The sequence below is a fragment of the Chelonoidis abingdonii genome, chromosome 15 (genome assembly GCF_003597395.2).
Source record: "Chelonoidis abingdonii isolate Lonesome George chromosome 15, CheloAbing_2.0, whole genome shotgun sequence".
Lineage (NCBI taxonomy): Eukaryota > Metazoa > Chordata > Testudines > Testudinidae > Chelonoidis > Chelonoidis abingdonii.
The window spans coordinates 55,513,752-55,534,855 of NC_133783.1; the positions used below are offsets into that span (position 1 = coordinate 55,513,752).

Below are 21,104 nucleotides of genomic sequence, written 5' to 3' on the forward strand. Positions count from 1 at the left end.
ATTCCAAAAACATTAATTTTAAGGGGAAAAACAAGGAAAAAATGAAATCCACATGCAATCAATAATACAAGATATTTTTACGCTACTTGCAGCTGAGTTGAATAGTGGCAAAGACAGGGAGATTCTATCAGTGCAAGAGAGTGATTCATGTGACCACTTTGTCTTAATTACTCAGAACAAGCAGTTTGTTGCTGTTTAGTAAAGAACCAAGATATCAGTGTCTCTTGACAGAAAAATAAATAGCCATCAGGATGGTGAAGAAGATGATGATTGCCAAGATAACGATCAAAATCCGGTTTTGGATGATCCTGAAAAAAACAGAAAAGAAAAAGAAAAAATACATAAAATGGCAGAATATTTGTAAAACAATAAAAAGGTGGACCTGCCTCAGACATGTTTCTTGGAGATAAAGGATTTGCCCACAACTTCAGCTAAGCACCTATAAAGACTACTGCATATTCTGGACTGCTTTTATTATTCTCTCTCAAGTTCTAATGTTTTGAAGTATTTCCTGATGCAGCTGTTAGAACCAATTCTTAATCTTAACAAATTAATAATCAGATCACACAGCATGTTACAATTCACTTTTAACTTGTTTAAACAATTAAATAATAAATCGTGATATAATCCAAGCAGGGCAGGGTGGTCTGTAATAAAAAATACTCTGATGACTCTTAAACCAGTACGTAACCTTTGTGATATTTCTTTCTCTCTCTCTTGTTTCCTGAACAATTTGCTAATTTTCAGGAGATTTTGCCACTAAGGTACAAGATTCCAAGGAAACACATGTCAGTGAGGTACTTACTTGTACCAAAATACCAAGGGAAAAGAATAGAAGATAGTTTTGAAGAAAAGGATGATATAAAGAAGCAAGTGTCAAACTGTGAAGCTTATGTTATAAAAGCCTCATCTGTCTCTGTAGCATACATTCAATTACGGTAATAGGCAAATGTTACATTTACCATGTAGTAAAAAGATGGAAATCAGTAATAATAAAAAGATGCCAAAAGAACAAACACCTAATATCATTCAACCATTTGTTGGGAACAACCTCTCTTGTAAAAACAGAAATTCCATCACTTCAGATTCTCCTTGAAATTCACAGCTCAGTTTATATATATATACACATATATATACACACATATACGTATATATATACACACACACAAAAATATACATATATTCACATGTAGGTTTAACGATGGAGACTATAATTTGGATCCATCTGGCATAAGGCTTGGATTTTAAATATTTCATATCGTCTCCCCTTTCCACAGAAGCACAATATTTCCAGAAGCCCTTCATGCAGCAGGAACTTTTGCAAAACATACTTAGATGTAACACATCATCTGAACCGGATCTAAATAGCAAAGGGGGGAAACCCCAACCACCCCGTTCATTTTAGTTTCTTTTGCTGGGTCAACTGCAAAAAGAAAACAAGTGTCCAACCAACCAAAGAACAACCATGCACTAAGAAGAGGTACAGCATGCTTTGTGATATGTTAAACTCAGGCTAGTTCCCAAATTTGAAAGGGGGTGCCGATGCAGTTTGTTAGAGTATTTCATGTACTTGGTAAGAGGAGTGTCTAGAGAGTGGAGGGGAGTTTTCCTTGCTAAATGGTTTTTGTTCGAGCCTGAGCCGATACACATAAAGTAAAGTATTAATATATAAGGATGCAAGTTTAATCAACTTCAGCTCCCTCCTTACTCACCCCTACTTAAAAAAAAAAAAAAAAAAAAAAAAAAAAAGCAAATGGATGGATGAAAACTGTCACATCAGACAAACACACTCCCCTGTGACACTCTAAAAGGACTAGCTCTCTATCCTCCTGACAGGTTACAAAATGATCACATTTGCTGACACATCTTCCGCAAAACTGCTTTAGTGCTTGTGTCCACTTTCCTAGCAGGAGATGAATGGCCTGCTTTGTCCTCATTTATCACTTCAAGCTGAACTAAGATCTGTCTCGTTTATTTTTCCCTTCCTCACTAGAAAGGCTCAACCACAGCATTAATTCTTTTGCAATGACAGCTAATTCAAACTTAACAGGCAATATTTACTCTGTCAAAGGGATGGTGAGGTGGAATGGCGGGGCGGGAGGAATTCTCACTCTTAAAAAAAAACATGTAACAGTCTAACAAAACAAAGCTAATTAAGGGCTTTTGGTTCTAGCTGGTTTGCAGTTCAATGTAACACCTGAACGCAGGGCTTCCCTTTATGGTGGTGTGACATTCTCTCCAAAACACCTGATAACAGACGATTTGCCCAAGTGGATGCATGAAAACCGGAATATGTATTTACTCAGTCACCCTCATCAGTCCTGAAAACAAACTCAGCAAAATTGAAACTCAGCAGTGAAATAGATTAAAAGCATGAAAACTCTTAAAAAATTCCGCCTTAAGTAATATCCAGTACAGCTGGGTTGACAACCATTTTATTTGTGGGATGAGGGCTCCAAGGCATCCATAATGCTAATTTACAAAGGATTAACTGGGGTGAAACTTGCTTAATCTAACGCATAGTTAGGCAAATGCATACATAACATACTGAATGCTTAAATCATCTGCTTGTATCTGGCCTAGTTAATTTGTGTTTCATCATTTCAGGCTGAAACATTATAAAATAAAATGATCCTTCCAAAAGTCTTATTTCTAATTCTCCAGCTGCACATCTGATTGCAAGATTACCTAATCTGCACCAGCATCTCTACAATCCTCCTCACAAGGAAACTGAGCTATACATGCAGCCACCTGTATCAATCTGCTAATTAAAGGTTCAGTTTAAGTGTGAGTCCAGGAAATACACATCAAAGTTCAATTTCTAGGAATCTGAATTAGTCTGCCCAGTGCAGCAAAAAAAAAGTTAAAAGGAACAATTTAATCATAAAATAGGATGGATGTTATCAAAAGACTCCTCCACTAAAGCATTATATAGTTTTACTAGCCAAGTCTACAGTTAAAGAGTAATTATATATACATATATTTTAATGCCGGGTTCTACTGTTTTACTTTCAAATGCATGAGTAAAATTAAACCAAATTCAGAGTACCAGGAGGACAGGGCTGCAAAGAAAATGGATGAAGAGGTGTTGCAGCAGCAGGACAACACTGCAAAGGGGTTAGAGAACAGGGAACATGCTGAAGTCTGATTCCGGTCACTGTAGCTCAGACTGAGAACACAACTTCTGGGCGTCAGCACGTTTCAGAGTCAATAGGCAAGGGCAGTCCTTCAGAGTAAAGAAAAAGTGAAGTGGAAAGGGGGGTTTGAGTGATACCACGTAGTCATGCCAGCTCACAGTGGTAGAACAATGGTTGGCATTGGCAGGACCCATCTGTAGAGGCGCCTATAGTACTGTCACAGCCAGACACTGCCAGTGGGTATTGCTGTAGGCAACATAGCAAGAAATTTAAAGTGGGGGAGGGAATGATACTACCAAAGGGGGAAAAATGGGGCTCAACATCTGCTGCAAAAAACCAAAAGGCTAATAAGTTAGCATCGCAAAATTGATATGCTAACTTTTATCTCTATTACCTTACATGCAACTAAATCTACTGAATGAGGTGCTCAGAGCCTTCTTTGAAAATGCAAAGCATATTTACAGGGTAAATAATTTAAGAAAGAATATACACTTGAAAGAAGACACCCACTGAAACATCCATGCCTAAAATGCCTGAAGGCAAAAACTTGTGCATTTGCATGCTGCATTTTATTAAGTTAGCGCACTGTAGTTTTAAAAGAATGCATGGCCAAATTAAGAGGAATGTGTGACTGAAACATCAAGGATTCCTCAAGTTTACATTATGAATCACTGTGCTGTTATACTAGATGAATTAACCATTTACTTGATATAGCTCATGGGCTGAATCCATTGCTACAGATCTCCATATTTGAGTGAGTTAAGAGCTAACTTCTGTTGTTTCATACAATATTAGGGCTGGAAGGGACCTCAGGAGATCATTGCGTCCAACCCCCTGCTCAAAGCAGGACCAATCCCCAGACAGATTTTTGCCCCTAGATACCTAAATGACCCCCTCAAGGATTGAACTCACGGCCCTGGATTTAGCAGGCCAATGCTCAAACCACTCTGCTACCCCTCCCCTGTTTGTACTTGAAACTATAAGAACATGTGGTACGTGCAGTGACGCCACTTTTTGTGAAACAAACGTTCCCTCAAGTGGAAGCGCAATCAGTTCCTAACATTTGGGTTTGAAATGACAGAGAAATTATCAGCTTCAGTTTAATGGGACAACAAATTGTTGGGGGATGTTTACAGGAAGGTACGAAAATCGTACTGTACAAACCAAGCTAAAATATTTGCACTTACAGTGCACCCACTTCTGCCAAGTTTCCCACTACCCTGTTTTGAAAGGCCTGACCCTTTCCCTGGGTTTGGTCACAATGCCTAACCTCTGAGCAAAAAACCTCCTGGAGGCTCCCTTTGGAGCCAGAGCCAACTTTGGTCTGTGAGTTGATGAATGACACAGTCAGCTTTCCATCTTAGAGGTCGAGAGGATCACTTCTGAGATGCACCCAATATCCACTGGTCTGGCGAACAAGCCCTACCATCCATTTCCAAACACTGCTGCCTTCTGCACATCAGTACAACATGCTCCCACCACAACACAGATTGTATTGCTTTATATATTTTCAAAAAAATTCTCTCCTCTATATAGCTACACACACACACACACACAATGGCTCTAACTCTGTTTGTGACATGTTTAGATTCACTCTGTATAAACACGAAGCAGCTCCAGAATAAGCTATTGCAAACCTTGCATTAAGGATGCCAACTGTGTTTAAACCTTTTTATAAAACGGGATTCATTAGCAGGGGAGTGCACGACACCTATAAGGGTTCAGCCTGATGTGCACATGCCTTAGTTCCTGATTGACCAGCACTGAATAATGATGCCTTGCCACTAAGCACTGATGGTACAATAACAATTGTTATGAAAATTAGCAATCATAGGTTATGGATTACAAAATATGGAACACAAACGAGTGAGTGCAGACTCTGGGTACATAAAGAATTGTGTGTGCCTAACTTGAAATAATGAAGACTACAAAACAAACACTGCAAAAAAGTTCCAGCAGAAGCTCATCTCTGACACTGCTACAAGTAAAAAAAAAATATAAACAGCTTTGGGGATCAGCCAGCACACATTCAATACATAGGGCTGTATCTTGAAAGAAAAGGCTTGAAAAACAGTATCCTCAAGAACAGACAGATTGATGACAAACTCAGGGCATATAATTATGGGCCACTATCTCAGAGCATTTCATGATAATTCATGCATTTAAGATTTTACTGATCATGCCTTCTATATGTTTTCTGGATGGACGGATCCCCTCTTCATATATTGGAACACATTTTATATGGCTACGCTGCCATTACATTTTTGGGTACCTAATCATAGGTGATTCATAGCTATGCTTCCTGCTTCCAAACATTTAGGCATGCAAATCAGACACTAAGACTTTAAGTACTCAATATTCATGTGCACATCAGAGGTTCTGAGTACTCAAAAACTGTAGGCATATCCAAATGGGAAAGTGATACTAGTGTTTGCTAAAGTGGGAATTTAATCTGATACAGTAATACGGGTATAAGTCCCTGTGTAGATACTTTTATTCTGGCAGGAGTGCATTTTTCAATTCAGATTGTATCCCCTGGGGAAAGGGTTTAAACTAAACTGAAAAAAGCCACTCTTACACCAAAATAAGATTGCCCACACAGAGGATTATATGGTATCAGTGCAATGTGGTAAAATATTCCCCTGTAGACAGGGCTTTAGATGCCTAATACTAAGTGGCTAAATTAAGACTTTGAATAATCTTGTTCTTCAGGAAAGGTCATTTTTCCCAGCTTTAAAATAAAGGATGGTCCTTTTAAACAAAAACAACTCTTAAAAGAACAAACAGACAGAGGCAAACTAAGTTGCAGTCCTGCGCAGAATGATTACAGCTGGCTGAAATTTTTTGATTGTAGAAATTTTTAATTTTGAAAATTTGAAATTAGAACAAATAAATAGAAAAACAACAACTATTTGCATGCAGTTTACCTCCATTTTATCAGCCAATGATAGAGCTGGTCAAAATGTTTAATCTTTCAAAAATTTGAATTTTGAAATGTCAAATTTTTGAAAAATTAGGGTGGGGGAAATGAATTTTTTTGGACATTTCCCCCCCCAATCCAAAAACAAATGTGAGTTTTTAAAGTTCCAGAAACAAGAAGAATTGTTTACTTCAATTACATTTGAATGTTTATAGTAATTTTAAGTATTTTAACTAGATCTCTTATCATTGCTGAAAACTGAATTTGAAATCTAAAGCTAAATAATGAACAGCAGTTTATTTTGAGGAAAGGCCATACGACTTGTCTAAAATATTATGACACTAGTCACAATATCACCCTATTAACACATCAGTATTAGCTGAATTACCACCAGGAGCCTGAAGAGAAGAATAATTTAAATGAGAATAGACATAGTTTTAAGGTATGGATCAAGCAATGGAAGCAACTCTCATAGGGCTAGATTCTCCCTCATCTACATCAAAGGGCCAAAAAGACAAAGTCAGCTTAGGGGAGATTTTGTAGTGGTGTAAAGTGGCTCTAATCTTCCGTAGACCAGGAAGACTGCAGAAAATGGATGACACTGGTCAACAAGTGGCCTTAATTCGCCATCTCACTGCAATGGGTCCCATCTACACAATTCCATATACAGCTTCTGATCAGAATTAAAGCTGCTCCCCCTTTGGGGGAGGGAATGGATAGTGAAAACCCCTGTCATTTTTCTTGGGTGAATCCTTCCTGAAGCCTGTGGGGCCTGGTTGGCTCAGAGAAGTGTGCTTTTCACCCCTCCATGACAACTTCTGCAAATCTGGCCACAGAAATAGAAAATAAAAACAATCCTATCTGAAGTCCAATCTGGAACAAATATTAAAAAGAAAATGAAAACACATATCAAACATTTAAAAGAGTGTTGATATTATTTATTTGATAGTCCAAATAGCTGACCACTTAGCTTACCAATACATACACTGAAATTTAATTATAAATGTTAACTGAATTCTAACAATGGCAGGATTTTATTATTATTTGTTGACTGCTGGGATAATGCCTGGAGCAGCATATACATATCTATGTTCCAAGGACCTTACAATGTAATTCAGACATGGGCAATCACAGGTAACATGCCGGGAAGAAAGACATTGGGAGTGACTTGAAGAAAGGAAAGTTGCTTGATACACGAGTTGGAGCACATGGAGTGGCATCAATAAAGATATAAAGGCCAAAGTGCCAGACACAAAGACCTAAAGAAGAGCTCCATGTAGCCTAAAAGCTTGTCTCTTTCACCAAAAGAAGTTGGTCCAATAAAAGATATTACTTCACCCACCTTGTCTCTCAGATATGAAGGAGGCAGTTAGGACAGCCCTAGTTTTCCTGTTAGTGAACAAGATTTCATTTATGCATCTGTTTTTGTAAACAGGCAAATCCAGTTAAAGGAGTTAGAATAGAGAATACTCTTCCTCTGTTCAACTGAGGAATGAACCGAATGAACTGAGACAGTACATGCTTCTTTGCACTATTCCACCAACGTGCTTCACCCCTATTGTTTCCATGTCCATTCACTCCACATTGAGATCATTAACAAAACAGCATATTTCTGTCAACAGGATGGTGGTGGCAATGGCGGTTTCTGGGCTGGGGTAATCTGGAACTGAAGTGAGATTGACTCATTTCCCACAGACCACACAGTCCTCAGAAGGGAACAACTTGTCTTCTGGCCACTGCTAGGGAAGACTCTATGAAACATGGCAACCTGATGGTGAAGTGATCAGCATCCCATTAATCCTTCGAGCCACTTTCTTCTCCCTAGCCCCCAGTTTAGGTCATCTTTATCACCTTTCACAGATTAAAAATTCAGAACACAAAACTACCATCAACAAAGACATGTTAAATCCAAGGAAACTGTCTTTGAACAATTCCAGGCCATGATGCAAATGAAATCAAATTAACTCAAATGAAAGAGGGCCCCCCCCTCTCTTGTACTGCACAACAGCAATGCATTAAGGTCACACAAACCAGGGAGACAACGCCATGGAACCAGTTCCTCGGTGGTAAGATTGTTAGAGCTGGCATGGCCGTGACAAGCCGTAAGAACTAATGTAAGAGAATTTGGGGGAGACGTGACTCTGAAAATGTTCTCTCAGAAAGATGGGTTTTGAGTAGCTGACTGTAAGGCCATGCTATTAAAAATGTTGAGTGCACCCCTCCATTTAGAAGTATATATCCTCTAGTCTCACACTTTCTTTCTCATAAGCCAGTATGGCAAAGTGCCAACAAAAGCATGTCAAAAGTGTGCCTGCAAGCTACACTACCATGGTTCTTAGATGATACCTTGATAGGAACCTTAGAAATAGCTCTAATATGGATGGATGGATCTTAGCCTTTAGAACAGTGGCATTTTCTAGACCAGTGGTTCTCAAAACTAGGGCCACTGCTTGTTCAGGGAAAGCCCCTGGTGGGCAAGGCCAGTTTATTTACCTGCCGCTTCTGCAGGTTCCGTTGTTCGCAGCTCCCACTGGCCGCAGTTCACCGCTCCAGGCAAATGGGAGCTGCAGGAAGCAGCCTGGGCCCCGGGATGTGCCCCCATTGACCCGGAGCGGCGAACTGCAGCCAGTGGGAGCCACGATTGGCCGCAGCAGGTAAACAAACTGGCCTGGCTGGCCAGGGGCTTTCCCTGAACAACTGGTGGCCCTAGTTTGAGAAACACTGTTCTAGACTGCTGGGTATATACAACCGAGGTTTCCAAACAGTTAACGAACAAAAACACATACAGCTAAAGCAATTGTTACTCTAGCAGGAGCTTGTTTGCTGCTAAAAAACCTGACAAGAACATATATAATTGTGTACTTGTTATTGTTATAAGTGTGGTTTCATTTACATTCCATGCATATTCAAGAAATTAAAAATGCATTTGTTTTAAAAAAGAGAAAACTTGTACATATCAGAGTCGAGAACCATTAAGATTACTCTAGAAATATATATTAAGTGGAAGAAAGAGAATATGTAATATCCTTTGACTTGATTCAATTTTAATCTATAACTTTTAAATGTGATTAAATTGGAGATTGGGCATTACTTGGTTTATAGTATTTCCCCCTTTTCACACTACATTTGACTGGGTGTCTTTTCATATGGGAAGTTGACTACAATTGTCTTAATGTTGACCTCTTTTGTAAAAACCTGAAGGCATCTCAGCAATTGTTCCTGAAAATGTGCTATCCAAAATGTTACCACTTCATGGCACTTCTTGAATGATAGAAAAGCATATATACATTTTTTCCCCCAAATGCTTTAAAAGCAAACAATCATGGCTAAGGCCATTTGTGAGATGGCATTAAAAGAGCCTACTCTGAGACAGATAAAAATAATGAGAATCTTTCTGTCAGGAAGGCTTTAGAAAATATCACTAGCATTATTAAAATTTAATTTTTTTACTGTGCTTTTTGGTTTTCCCTTTTCCAGTAATAATGAGCAGGACTGCGCACCTTCACATTGCTAGGACTTGTTTTGTGCAATAAATTCAGCCTTCCAGTCTGAAGACATTTCAGACAACAATTCCGACTGCTATAGGCTTATTTTTCAACCTGTGCTGTGCTTTGAGGCTCCCTATAAAAACCAGTTCATAAGCTAATTTTCCACAAGGCCAGTGGAACAAATAAAAATCAATTTTTGCTCAACTGGTTCAGAGAAATCCTGGGAATAGCTAAGACATAACAGTGAAAAATAAAAAGGATCGATGTATTCACAAATGGTTTACCTGATAGAGAACTATCAAATTAGTTGACAGGAGATACTCACCACTATTAGAGTGTTTTCTTTTCAGCACGTTACAGCATTTCTATTAAGGGAGTAGAAAAGCCTCTACTTTGTTATGATCTCAGACACCTCAGTTTAATAACCATACCAGGTGCCCATATGCTTCATGAAACCACAGCAGATGAAGTCAAAGTTCAAGAGCACCTGCAGATCTTGCAATCAGAGGGACTCTAAACACAAACTGGGCTTTTCTACAGTTTTCATGATCTTCTGGAGGGTGTGAGGTTCCTTTTTCAGTGTTCACAGGGAGGCATTTATGACTTCAGGCCAACCCTGCCTAAAGGGATTTGGTCCATCAGGAAAGGAATAAAATGCAGAACTCTATCCAGACTTCCTTCCCCATTAAAAAAACATGTTCAGGATCACACTGAAGACTAATCAGTTGAGTGCCTTTCAGAGAGTAAAATACACACATTTCAGAAGTTAGAGCAACCCATTCCTGAAACTTCAAAACTTTCAGAATCTCAAGTGCAACTCAAAAAGCAGATTTAGGTGCGTGGTCCAGACCATTTTACAATCTCTTCAACTAATTATACAAGTGTTTTGGAAACTGGGTGGGTAAGTAAACAGATTGGGATTGGTTTGTTGCTCATGCCTGCTGGACTGCAGCCTGAAGGACAGAATTTGCTTGTGAGTACAAAATAATCATCCCTGCTGCAGATAAAAAACAAATTTGAAATGTATAAGCTTAAACATTATGGAAGCTATTTTTTAAGCAGCTGTAATCTCAGTTCTAATATCTGCCATTTTATTCACTCCATTTTTATGAGTTTGGCATTAAAATATGTTATTTTAACAGAAAAAAATAAAGGATTAAGTATGTCACACTGAAGTCAAGATGTCTATTACCGATTTAAAATGATGACACACCATGGAGACATCATTTCTAGGGTCAAACAAAACACCACTCAGTGGAAGGACAGCACCAAGTATATAATATTAATCAGATCAGAGGTACATGCAGTTGAACTGTTACCCTGTCAATAAGCAGCATCAATAAGGAGTGTGTACAGAGAAATAGAGTGTACATATTCTCTGTTCAAAATGTAACACCTTAAGGAAGGAAACTGACAAAGAATCTACCAGACCAGTGTTCTAGGAGATGCTAAACCCCTTTCCTCACCACACATGCACATATTTGACTCTGAATCTCTCATATGGATGATAATTTGCTTATGAGATCTGCCTGATTTAGAGCTAATCTTCTGTAAATTAACTCCTAATGCTGTCTGAAATAATCCTCTTAATGTGGGGCTGTCTTTAGTACTTTATATCAAACACCATGAAGTATATAAGCATATAGGCACATAGCATTTGTAGTACTGTTGGCTGCTAATGAATAGCTATGTTATGAGGCTCTACTGTGCCTTGCAGACATGGGTCTGTGAAAGTGTGGTGTGGAACTGTGCTGCCCCAGGGGGAGCTCCAGGAGCACAAAAGGCGGTGTTACCACTGCTCGATCCATTCAAAGGGGGCAGCCTCCTTTACCTGCATGGGCTGCAAGAGAGATCTTGGCCCCACCCCCTGAGGTGTATTGCCACCTATTGTTCACATGAAAAGAGCAGCCCTTGTGTTCCAAGCCTCATGCCCCCATAAATACATGGTAATGAGTAAGCATAAACGATCTATAGTTTTGAGAAAACAGAATGACAAGATCTGTGTTTAGCAGCGCTAATTATCAGTTGGGAACATAATCTGATAACAGTTTTGAAAAGACAGGGACAGATAATTTTGTTTCTTCGGACAGGCAAAGTACTTTTTTAAGGGTTTTACTTCACCATCAGCCAACTTAATATTACTGTCAATGGGCTAACGTATTAAAAATAGGGCTGTCAATTAATCACAGTTAACTCACACAATTAACTCAAAAAAATTAACCACACTGTTAATAGAATACCAGTTGAATACCACAATAGAATACCAATTGAAATGTATTAAACATTTTTGGATGTTAATCTACATTTTCAAATATATTGATTTCTATTACGACACTGAATACTAACTGTACAGTGCTTACTTTATATTATTTTTATTACAAATATTTGCACTGTAAAAATGATAAACAAAATAAATAGTATATTTCAATTCACCTCATACAAGTGCTGTAGTGAAATCTCTTTATCCTGAAAGTGTAACTTACAAATGTAGATTTTTTTTTGTTACATAACTGCACTCAAAAACAAAACTAAGTAGAGCCTATAGGTCCACTCAGTCCTATTTCTTGTTCAGCCAATCGGTAAGACAAACAAGTTTGTTTGCATTTACAGGAGATACTGCTCCCTGCTTCTTATTTACAATGTAACCTGAAAGTGAGAATAGACTTCACACGCACTTTTGTAGCCAGTGATGCAAGGTATTTACATGCTAAATATGCTAAACATTTGTATGTCCCTTCATGCTTTGGCCACCATTCCAGAGGACATGCTTCCATGCTGATGATGATCAGTAAAAAAAAAAAAATCCGTTAATTAAATTTGTGACTTCGTTGGGGAAGAATTGTATGTCTCTTGTTCTGTTCTACCTGCATTCTCCCATATATTTCATGTTACAGCAGTCTCAGATGATGACGCAGCATGTTCTTTTAAAGAACACTTTCACTGCAGATTTGACAAAATGCAAAGAAGGTACCAATGTGAGATTTCTAAAAACAGCTACAGCACTCGACCCAAGATTTAAGCATCTGAAGTACCATTCAGAATCTGAGAGGGACGAGATCTGGAGCTTTCAGAAATCTTAAAAGAGCAACACTTCAGTGCGGAAACTACAGAACCCAAACCACGAAAAAAGAAAATCAACCTTCTTCTGGTGGCATCTGACTCAGATGATGAAAATGAACATGTGTTGGTCTGCTCTGCTTTGGATTTTTATCAAACAGAACCCATAATCAGCACTGATGCACGCAGGGCCGGCTCCAAGTTTTTTGCCGCCCCAAGCAAAAAAATTTCCTGTGCCCCTCCTGGCCCCGCCCCAACTCTGCCCCTTCCCCGTCCCATTCCAAACCCTTCCCCAAATCCCTGGCCCCCGTCCTCCTCCGAGCGCACCGCATTTCCCCTCCTACCCCTCCCTCCCTTCCCAGAGTTGCCTGGGAGGGATGGGGGAGAAGCGGAGCAGCAGCGCTTGGGGGAGGAGGTGGAGGTGAGCTGGGGGGGGAGTGGTTCCTCTGCCCCCCAGGGTTACTTCCTGCAGCCCTTCCCACGCCCCCCACAGCCACAGCTCACCTCCACTCCGCCTTTTCCCCTGAGCACGCTGCCGCTGCTTGGGGGAGGAAGCGGAGGTGAGCTGGGGGGGAGTGGTTTCTCTGTTCCCCCCCTCCCCGGGTTACTTCTTGCAGCCATCCCCGCGCCCCCCACTGCCACAGCTCTCACCTCCGCTCAGAGCCAGCTCCCGGCTTTTAGCATCACAAGCAAAAAAAAAAGGACCCGGAGTGCCACCTCTTGGGAAGTGCCGCCCCAACCCATGCTTGGAGCGCTGGTGCCTAGAGTCGGCCCTGCTTGTGTCAAAGTTAGACTCAGGACTCACAGTTTGTCAGACCCTCTGTTTTATTAGCACAGCGCTCTGCTAATACACCCAGATAATGTGAGCACCATGCAAGACACACACTGTCTTATTTATACAGATAAAAGGGCAAGCACTTAGCAAAATAACAAAGGAAGCAGAATCTGATAAGTTTACCTGGGCTAGGCATGCATATCTTATTTCCTTACTAACTATTACCGATCTTCTGTTAATGTTTCGCCATTAGCACCCTTGTTTATGCCTAATGTTTCTTTTCCTGGCACCTGTATTTCAACATTTCTTATTTCTGCTTAAAGGTACATACAACATTTCTTTAATCCATTCTTATTTTTACAATATAATTCATTCTACTTTCACCTTGCATGTCCTCTGAAATGGTGGTTGAAGCATGAAAGGACATATGAATCTTTACAGCATCTGGCATGTAAATATCTTGCGATGTTGGCTACAACAGTGCCATGCGAACACGTTTTCACTTTAAGGTGACATTTTAGACAAGAAACAGGCAGCATTACCTCTTGTAAATTGTAACAAAACTTGTTTGTCTGAGCGATTAGCTGAACAAGAAGTAGGACAGAGTGGACTTATAGGCTCTAAAGTTTTACATTAGTTTTGTTTTTTAATGCAGTTTTTTTTTGTACATACTACTACATTGGTAAGTTCAACTTTTATGATAAAGAAATTGCACCACAGTACTTGTATTAGATGAATTGAAAAAATACTATTTTGTTTTTTACAGAGCAAATATTTTAAATAAAAATAAAAATAAAGTCAGCACTATACACTTTGTATTGTGTTATAAATGAAATCAGTATATTTGAAAAAGTAGAAAACATCCAAAAATATTTAAATAAATGGCATTCTATTATTGTTTCACAATGCAATTAACTACTATTAAATTTTTTAATCGTGCGATTAATCGCTTGACAGCCCTAATTAAAAATATTTTTTTCCACTAAATACACTGAAATATTTTTCTCCCGCAACATTAATTTAATGACACAGTCCGAAACCCTAATTGATATTGGTGAGCAATGAAATTCCAGCATATTCTTTCCCCTGTTTTTCAAACATAAATAGCATGCACAAGCTTTAGTGAATGGGCCCCTTTATGTTTTAACAGGCAGTTTATTGGCCCAGACTCCAATGTATAACAAGCACAATTGCAAAAGCAAGAGCTTTTTAATTGAAAGAGTCACTTATTTTTACTAAGAAAATTATTCAACTAACAAGTAATGGTCAGATAAAGGATTTAAAAAACATTTTTCTATGGGGAATGTTGTATTATATTATATTCCTGCCATAGTAAACATTTATAGAGGGTTATTCAATGAAAAAAAAAGTCATATTGTTTAATACTACTTCATTTGAGTTTACTTCTCTTTATTGCAGAACAGATAAAGCACAGTGATCAGTGAGTTGTATGTCCCCAACAGCCCCGCAAGAGCCTTGTGGAAATGTATAAAACAAGCAGAGATACAGTCCTCTGCCAAACACTGTAATAAATTTTTTATTTGGCAGCTAACATTCTCACTACTTTTCTTGGCAGCAATTGGGACCTTTAGCAAGAAAGGTGCAAGAGAAAAATACCTTGTTTAGAGATGTTTTCAACACTTTCTGGGATTTTTCAGAACTTCTGCCTGCAGCATATTTTTACAACCACAGTCTCCAATCACCTGATGAGTAGCTGGTGGTTTTTAACTTTTTTTTTTCCCTTTTATTTTTTTTAAATATAGACAGCTTACTACCCCCCTCTGGCCTTCAGCCTAGAATGTAGGGTTTTTTTTTATTTTGGTATGTGTTCCAGAGATACAAGTGGCTGCTCCTCTCTGTCTAGACAAAAAACTGAAAATAATATCAGAATGTACCTTTCATTGCTCCTGATACTATCTGTATCTTATTTCCAGATGACAGAGATAAATGAAAGGCAAACATGTGCTGATTACTTTTGCATTTTTCTTCAGAGATCTCTACAAAAAACTGGTCACAGGTGCAGCTCCCTAGGTCAGTCAGAGGACTGACTGATAAACAGCATCGTGAAATAGATTTCTGCACCCAGGCCCACTCTGCAGCTGATTGTTTAAAAAAAAATCCACTAAACTTGACATCTGATACCCAGTCTTTTGCAATGTTGGTAAATCAGTTATTGTGCTTGTGCAGGTACAGCTGCTGGCTTTCTTGGACATATAGCGCTGTGTGCTGGGTTATGAAGGAGAGAATTAAACACTAAATTGTCAACAGTCACTAATTTAAAAAGATCATTTGTAGTGATATTATATTTTATGCATTACTTCTATGCTGAATAACGAAAGAGGTACCCATTTCAAATTCCATTGACTGCCTGATGTACCCATCTAGCAATGATCAATATACTTTGGTTCTAGTTTAATGACATATGATATCACAGTCTGTCCTAAGCAGGTGTAAAGAAACAAATGGGCATTTTTTTTTAAAAGTCAGGAACCATTCAATCTCTGTAGGCTTTTCTCTGATATCACAATGTATGGAATCAGAGTTCTCTTTAAACAATAGCTGCTTATTAAAGAACAAAGCTACAACTACAGACACAAAATAAATAGATTTCCACACAGTTTAAGTTCCAGTTTTGTCTCCCTTGTTTACCAGGGGCTTCTTCCTCTCTGGAATTATATTTAGCATATAGAGACATCTAGTGGTTGAATAAAATATCACAAATAAACATATAATTAAATCTAATGCAACTCCATTGAAGTAAATTAAGTTATGCCAGGGTTGAAATGGGGCAATTCTGTCTCTGTCTCTCACTTCACACAAACATGTCACTTTTTGGTGCAAGAGTCTTCTTCTGTGCAGCTTCTGCCTTCTGGAAAAGCCTTCCAGTAGCTTACTACTTCCTTGACTCTTTTCAAATCACACTCTAACAACATCTTTTCTCCCTTTTAGTTTCTCTCTCTTCGCTATTATTTTATTTCATTTGATAAATAATAATACTACCTAGCTCTTATATAGCACCTTTCATCAGTAGATCTAAATGCAGAGTTTAATTGCAAAACTTTGTTTTAGAGCCAGTTTCTGTGAAAGCTGTCATACACAACAAAAACCTATTGGACAGTGACAGAGAAATGTAACTTTATGAAAAATAATACTCCAAGAGAAAAAAAGCATGTATACCAATATGAAAAAATGTAAATAGCTCATGAAGGCTGAGGGTTTGATCCAGAGGCCACTGAAGTTAATGAGCTTTGGATCAGGTCCTATCTCTCTTACAGAATATAACCACACAACGTCTCACATTATGTTTTAAATCTATTTTATGGGCCTGATTCTGCTCAATGTTACACTGTTGTAAATCAACAGTAACTCAGTGGAGTTACACCACCTCAAGACTGAGTCAGGCTCTACACCTCAAGGGCAGAAATTGTGTCAGGGATGTGAAACAGATGTTGCTTTCCTCATTTATTTGTTTAGTAAACTTCAGGTCAATAGAACTTTCAGAGGGCAGGTCGGTGTAACACTTCTGGATCTTCCTTTTGAGAGGGAGAGAAGGAGAGTGTATATGCATAGTGTTTGAATTAAAACTGGGAAACGATCTCTTATTTTTTTTAAACTTTACTTGAGCTATGCACAATTCCCTTGGGGCAAAGAGCAAGCTAGCTATTTGTGGATGGGAAAAAGGGCTTTTGTGAGCTGCAAAACTGCACCACTGAAAACGAAAACATTTTATACTATTTTAAGAGAAAACATGGGTAAATATTTCAGTTTTTGCATGTTGCCTCATTAATGAATTTAGCAGTAAAACATTACACTTCATAATTAAGTTCCCTCAGTTTACTGCTGCCCAGAAGTTTGTCAATACTCTCTGGGACAAGTAAAATCAAGAAATAGCGAAGGCAATTTCCAATAGCTTGCTCAGGCAAATCTATCACTCACTTCAGAACACTGAAATTTGAGACGTCATACCAAATAAGAAGCTTTTTCCCCCTGAAGAGTAGAAACTGGGTGTTGCTAACCTAGTGCATAATAGGTTTATTCTCATTCACAAAACAGGAATTACTTTATGGCCCCAAAGTAAAACTAGTATACGAAATATGCTGGCAGATTTGCTGCAGATGTGTGCTGTGACACGTATGCAGAGAATCTGTTATTAATCCCAAACTTGCACACTTTTTAATATTACACAGTGTAATGCAGGAAACCATTAAGCTGAAGGTTCTGAATTATTAAAAACTAAAACAAAAAAGGATCTGAAGTTTGAGATGGTCAAGCTTATTTTCAAATGGTATCAGTTTAATTCACTGATTCTAGGCGATCCCCATCCCCTACTGCTTACATTTATTTTAATGACTATTGTGTGTTTCTTTTTGTGTATGTATACAACCTCTTTTATTGTAACACATGACAGTTCATAGCAAAAGTGCAGCTCTCATTTACCGGACTGTGACAGGAATGTTCTTGCTAGGGGGTTTGTTTGGGAGCACTCTGGATACGTGCAGAACAGGAAATAGTCTGTCTCAAATTCTGGAAAACCTTTCACCTGAATCTTTCAAAGCTTGTGTCAGAACATAACTAGAACTTATGTATCTGCACAAGGGTTACGATTACTATGGGCAATTATACCATGGAAATGCAGGATCCTGACAAAGTAATCAATCAAATTATTTTTCAAATTTCAATTCACCCCTAAAATTTTTCTTACTTCCAAAACCAGATGGATATTATATTACCAAAACTGTTGAAAGGGTGTAACACTAACCATGAAGCCAAAGGCCACTAAAACTATGCAATGCATAAATTTTTATTGTTTGCTCAGTATTGAAATCTCATTAGGGCTCATAACTCTTCTGCACACTGCAAACATTTGCATCTGCTGATCATGAGAACTTAGATGGAATGTATACCTTTAGCTAACTTACTTGTTATGTTTTTAGATGAGAAAGTGTGTTGCTTTTTTAAAGCCCTTACACAGCTGTGATTTAAATGTCCACTTTTAAAATAAAATATATTAAAACTTTCATTTAAAATATCTCAAGGTTTTTTTATTGCTGGCAATATCCATGATTGTCATGTACAAAAGCTTCATCTGACTGAGTATTCAGAATAATCATTGTTTGAAAACTGTGCCCCATAGAGCATTTCCCTTCATTTATCCTTTCTGCTTTATGCGGTCACATTTTAATTAGATTAGAATTTGTCCTCTAATTAGCTTTCATTAAACTCTATAGATTACAGCAAAAATCTCCACTGAGTTATGCTTCAAAATTCTGCCTAAAGTTTGAAATAAAATAACTGTGCAAATGAAGTAATTATGAAGATTATTACTATGCAAAAAAAATCAATCGTTTCCTGGTTTACTTATACATTTAACTCTGTAATTTATTTTGCTGTCTTCAATACCTCTGCATTCTCCAGAGTAGTAATCATAATAATACCTTACAGTTATAGAATTCCTTTAATTCCCGAGTATCCTTAGGGGCCTGATTCTGCAATGCTGTCACTGAAACTGTTCAAGTGAATGCTATTTAGTGCAAGTAAGGGATGTGAATTAGACTCCAACTACAAGCCAAATTATGATACTGGATACCCACATAGATTTACCATTGATTGCTATTGAGCCACAGTCAAAGCAGAGTAGGACCTTATAAATGTACACATGGAATTGCTTCATCCACTCTGGGATAGGATGCAGCAGCTGTTGAATAGTGCACGGCAACACCATGTTCTCTTTAGGACAGAGTGTGAAAACAGATACTGTCTCCAATTGAAACTGCAGGGAAAACTGAAAATGTAATTACACAAACTGGAAAGGGCCCAGTAGGACATTGGGCCTAATAACATCACTGTAATGTTAGTTACGTCTTCAGATGAGAAATTGCCAAGTGCAGTTGCCCTTATGTTGAAACTTTGCTGATTTACTACATGCTGATTACAGATTGTAGGTCCAATCCTCCAGACTCAGGAGAGTGGATGGATCCTTATTCCTGAATGGAGTCCCACTTGGGCACACGAGACTCAGTGCTGGACTAACACTAAACAGAAACTGATTTGTTTGCAGGAACAGCCTCTAAATTCTCTTCCAGTAACAAAGATAAGCACCCATGAAAGAGAAGAACATCTCTAATGAGATATAATTTGCTCATGATTTATATACATATTATATATAGACATATACACACAATTTTAGACATACATGCACACACACAAACAACATGCAGCCAGCATCTGAAAGCTAAAAGTAGACACACTTGGGTTAAAAAACAGGAACCTGGCTTAACTCCATCAACATACTTTAGACAGGAGGCACACAGTGGAAAACAAATATTTTGCTAAAAAATAAATGCCGTTTGTCTGTATGACAAAGCAGAAGCATAGGAACAACAGTTATTAGAATATTAATAAAAATGAATTAGACTAACAATAATAATGCTACACAATTTTAATCTTCAAGTACTGTTAAATACACATTCATTAATTAACAGAACAAACATTAACTGATTCATCTTCGTATCACTGAGGTGAATAGTAGTATCCCCATTTTACAGAAAGCAAACTGGAAGGACTACAGCCGGGGTTGGACACCTGAGATCAATCCACCGGTGGTCGATTTAGTGGGTCTAGTAAAGACCCATCAAATCGATGGCAGATTGCTCTCCAGTCAATCCCTGTACTCTACCCCCCAACGAGAAGAGTAAGGTAAGTCGACAGGAGATTTTTCTCCCGTCGACCCGCTGTGGTGCAGACCCCATGATAACTTGACCTAAGGTACGTCGACTCCAGCTCTTTCCCATCAACTTAGAGAGCCTTCATTAAAGCGTTACAATGGCACATCTTACGGGTATGTCTACACCTAAAATACTGTGTGGATGCAGCATTTTAAGTGCAGGTGTGCTGTTAGGGCACGTCTGCACTGTGAGAAAAGACTTGCAAAACGGTAGCGGCTGGCCCAAGTCAGCTGACTTGAGTTTGCACACTTGGGATGCAGGGCTATAAAACTGCAGGATAGATCTTCGAGTTCAGGTTGTAGCCTGGGCTCTGAGACCCCGCAAGGGCAGAGGGTCTCTGAGCCTGAGCTCAAGCCTGAGTTTGAATGTCTACATTGCTATTTTTAGCACTGCAGCCCAAGCCAGCTGTCCTTGGGCTCTGAGACTCAGTGCCATGAGTTTTTCCTTTTATCACAGAGCAGACGTACGCTTAGGAACCAAAGGCTCATAGGACCTATGCTCTTAGTTAACTAAGCCACTACTGAAAGTGGGACATAGGCTCCTAAATCACTTAAACACAACTTTTTTTTTTGTCCAGTGTAACCAAAAAAATGCACAAACCCCAAAATTAAGCACAAGAACCTGGGAATGCACCTTTGTCACAATGAGCTGCAGCCATAGTATGAGGATGGCTAAAGCGCTGGCATTTCAAGCTATGGCCATGAAAAACTTTAGGCGTTGAGAAATTCTATATATAACTTTATATCCTTACAAAATACAACTTACATACTTGGAAAAGAATTATAAATTAATCCTTGTTATTTTAAGGCTGATTTTTTATTTAGCACCAACCATATAGAGCATTTTTAATAAAGAAATAACCTCAGGTTACTTTTTATTGGAGTGTGATTTATAAAGCTTTAGAAAGATATCTATTCTGGAAGTATAGCGTGTCCAGTGCTATTTTTGCAATGGAAATGGAAACGCAAACTGGAAATGGAGTCATTCATTCACACTTACAGG

At 38.5% G+C, this 21,104-nt stretch overlaps 1 protein-coding gene across 4 annotated transcripts in view; it reads right to left on the reverse strand.

Annotated features, from left to right (window-relative positions):
* VTI1A (vesicle transport through interaction with t-SNAREs 1A) overlaps positions 1-21,104 on the reverse strand; it is a 353,610-nt gene that overhangs the window by 1,619 nt on the left and 330,887 nt on the right. For 2 of the 4 annotated variants that reach the window (XM_032793542.2, XM_032793541.2), the window contains one exon: positions 1-308. This exon is cut by the window's left edge and continues 1,619 nt beyond it. In XM_032793542.2, coding sequence (XP_032649433.1) covers positions 215-308 — 94 coding nt within the window. In that variant the 3' untranslated portion in view covers positions 1-214. The remainder of the gene's footprint in view (positions 309-21,104) is intronic. The other 2 variants (XM_032793544.2, XM_032793543.2) reach the window with 1 other exon arrangement.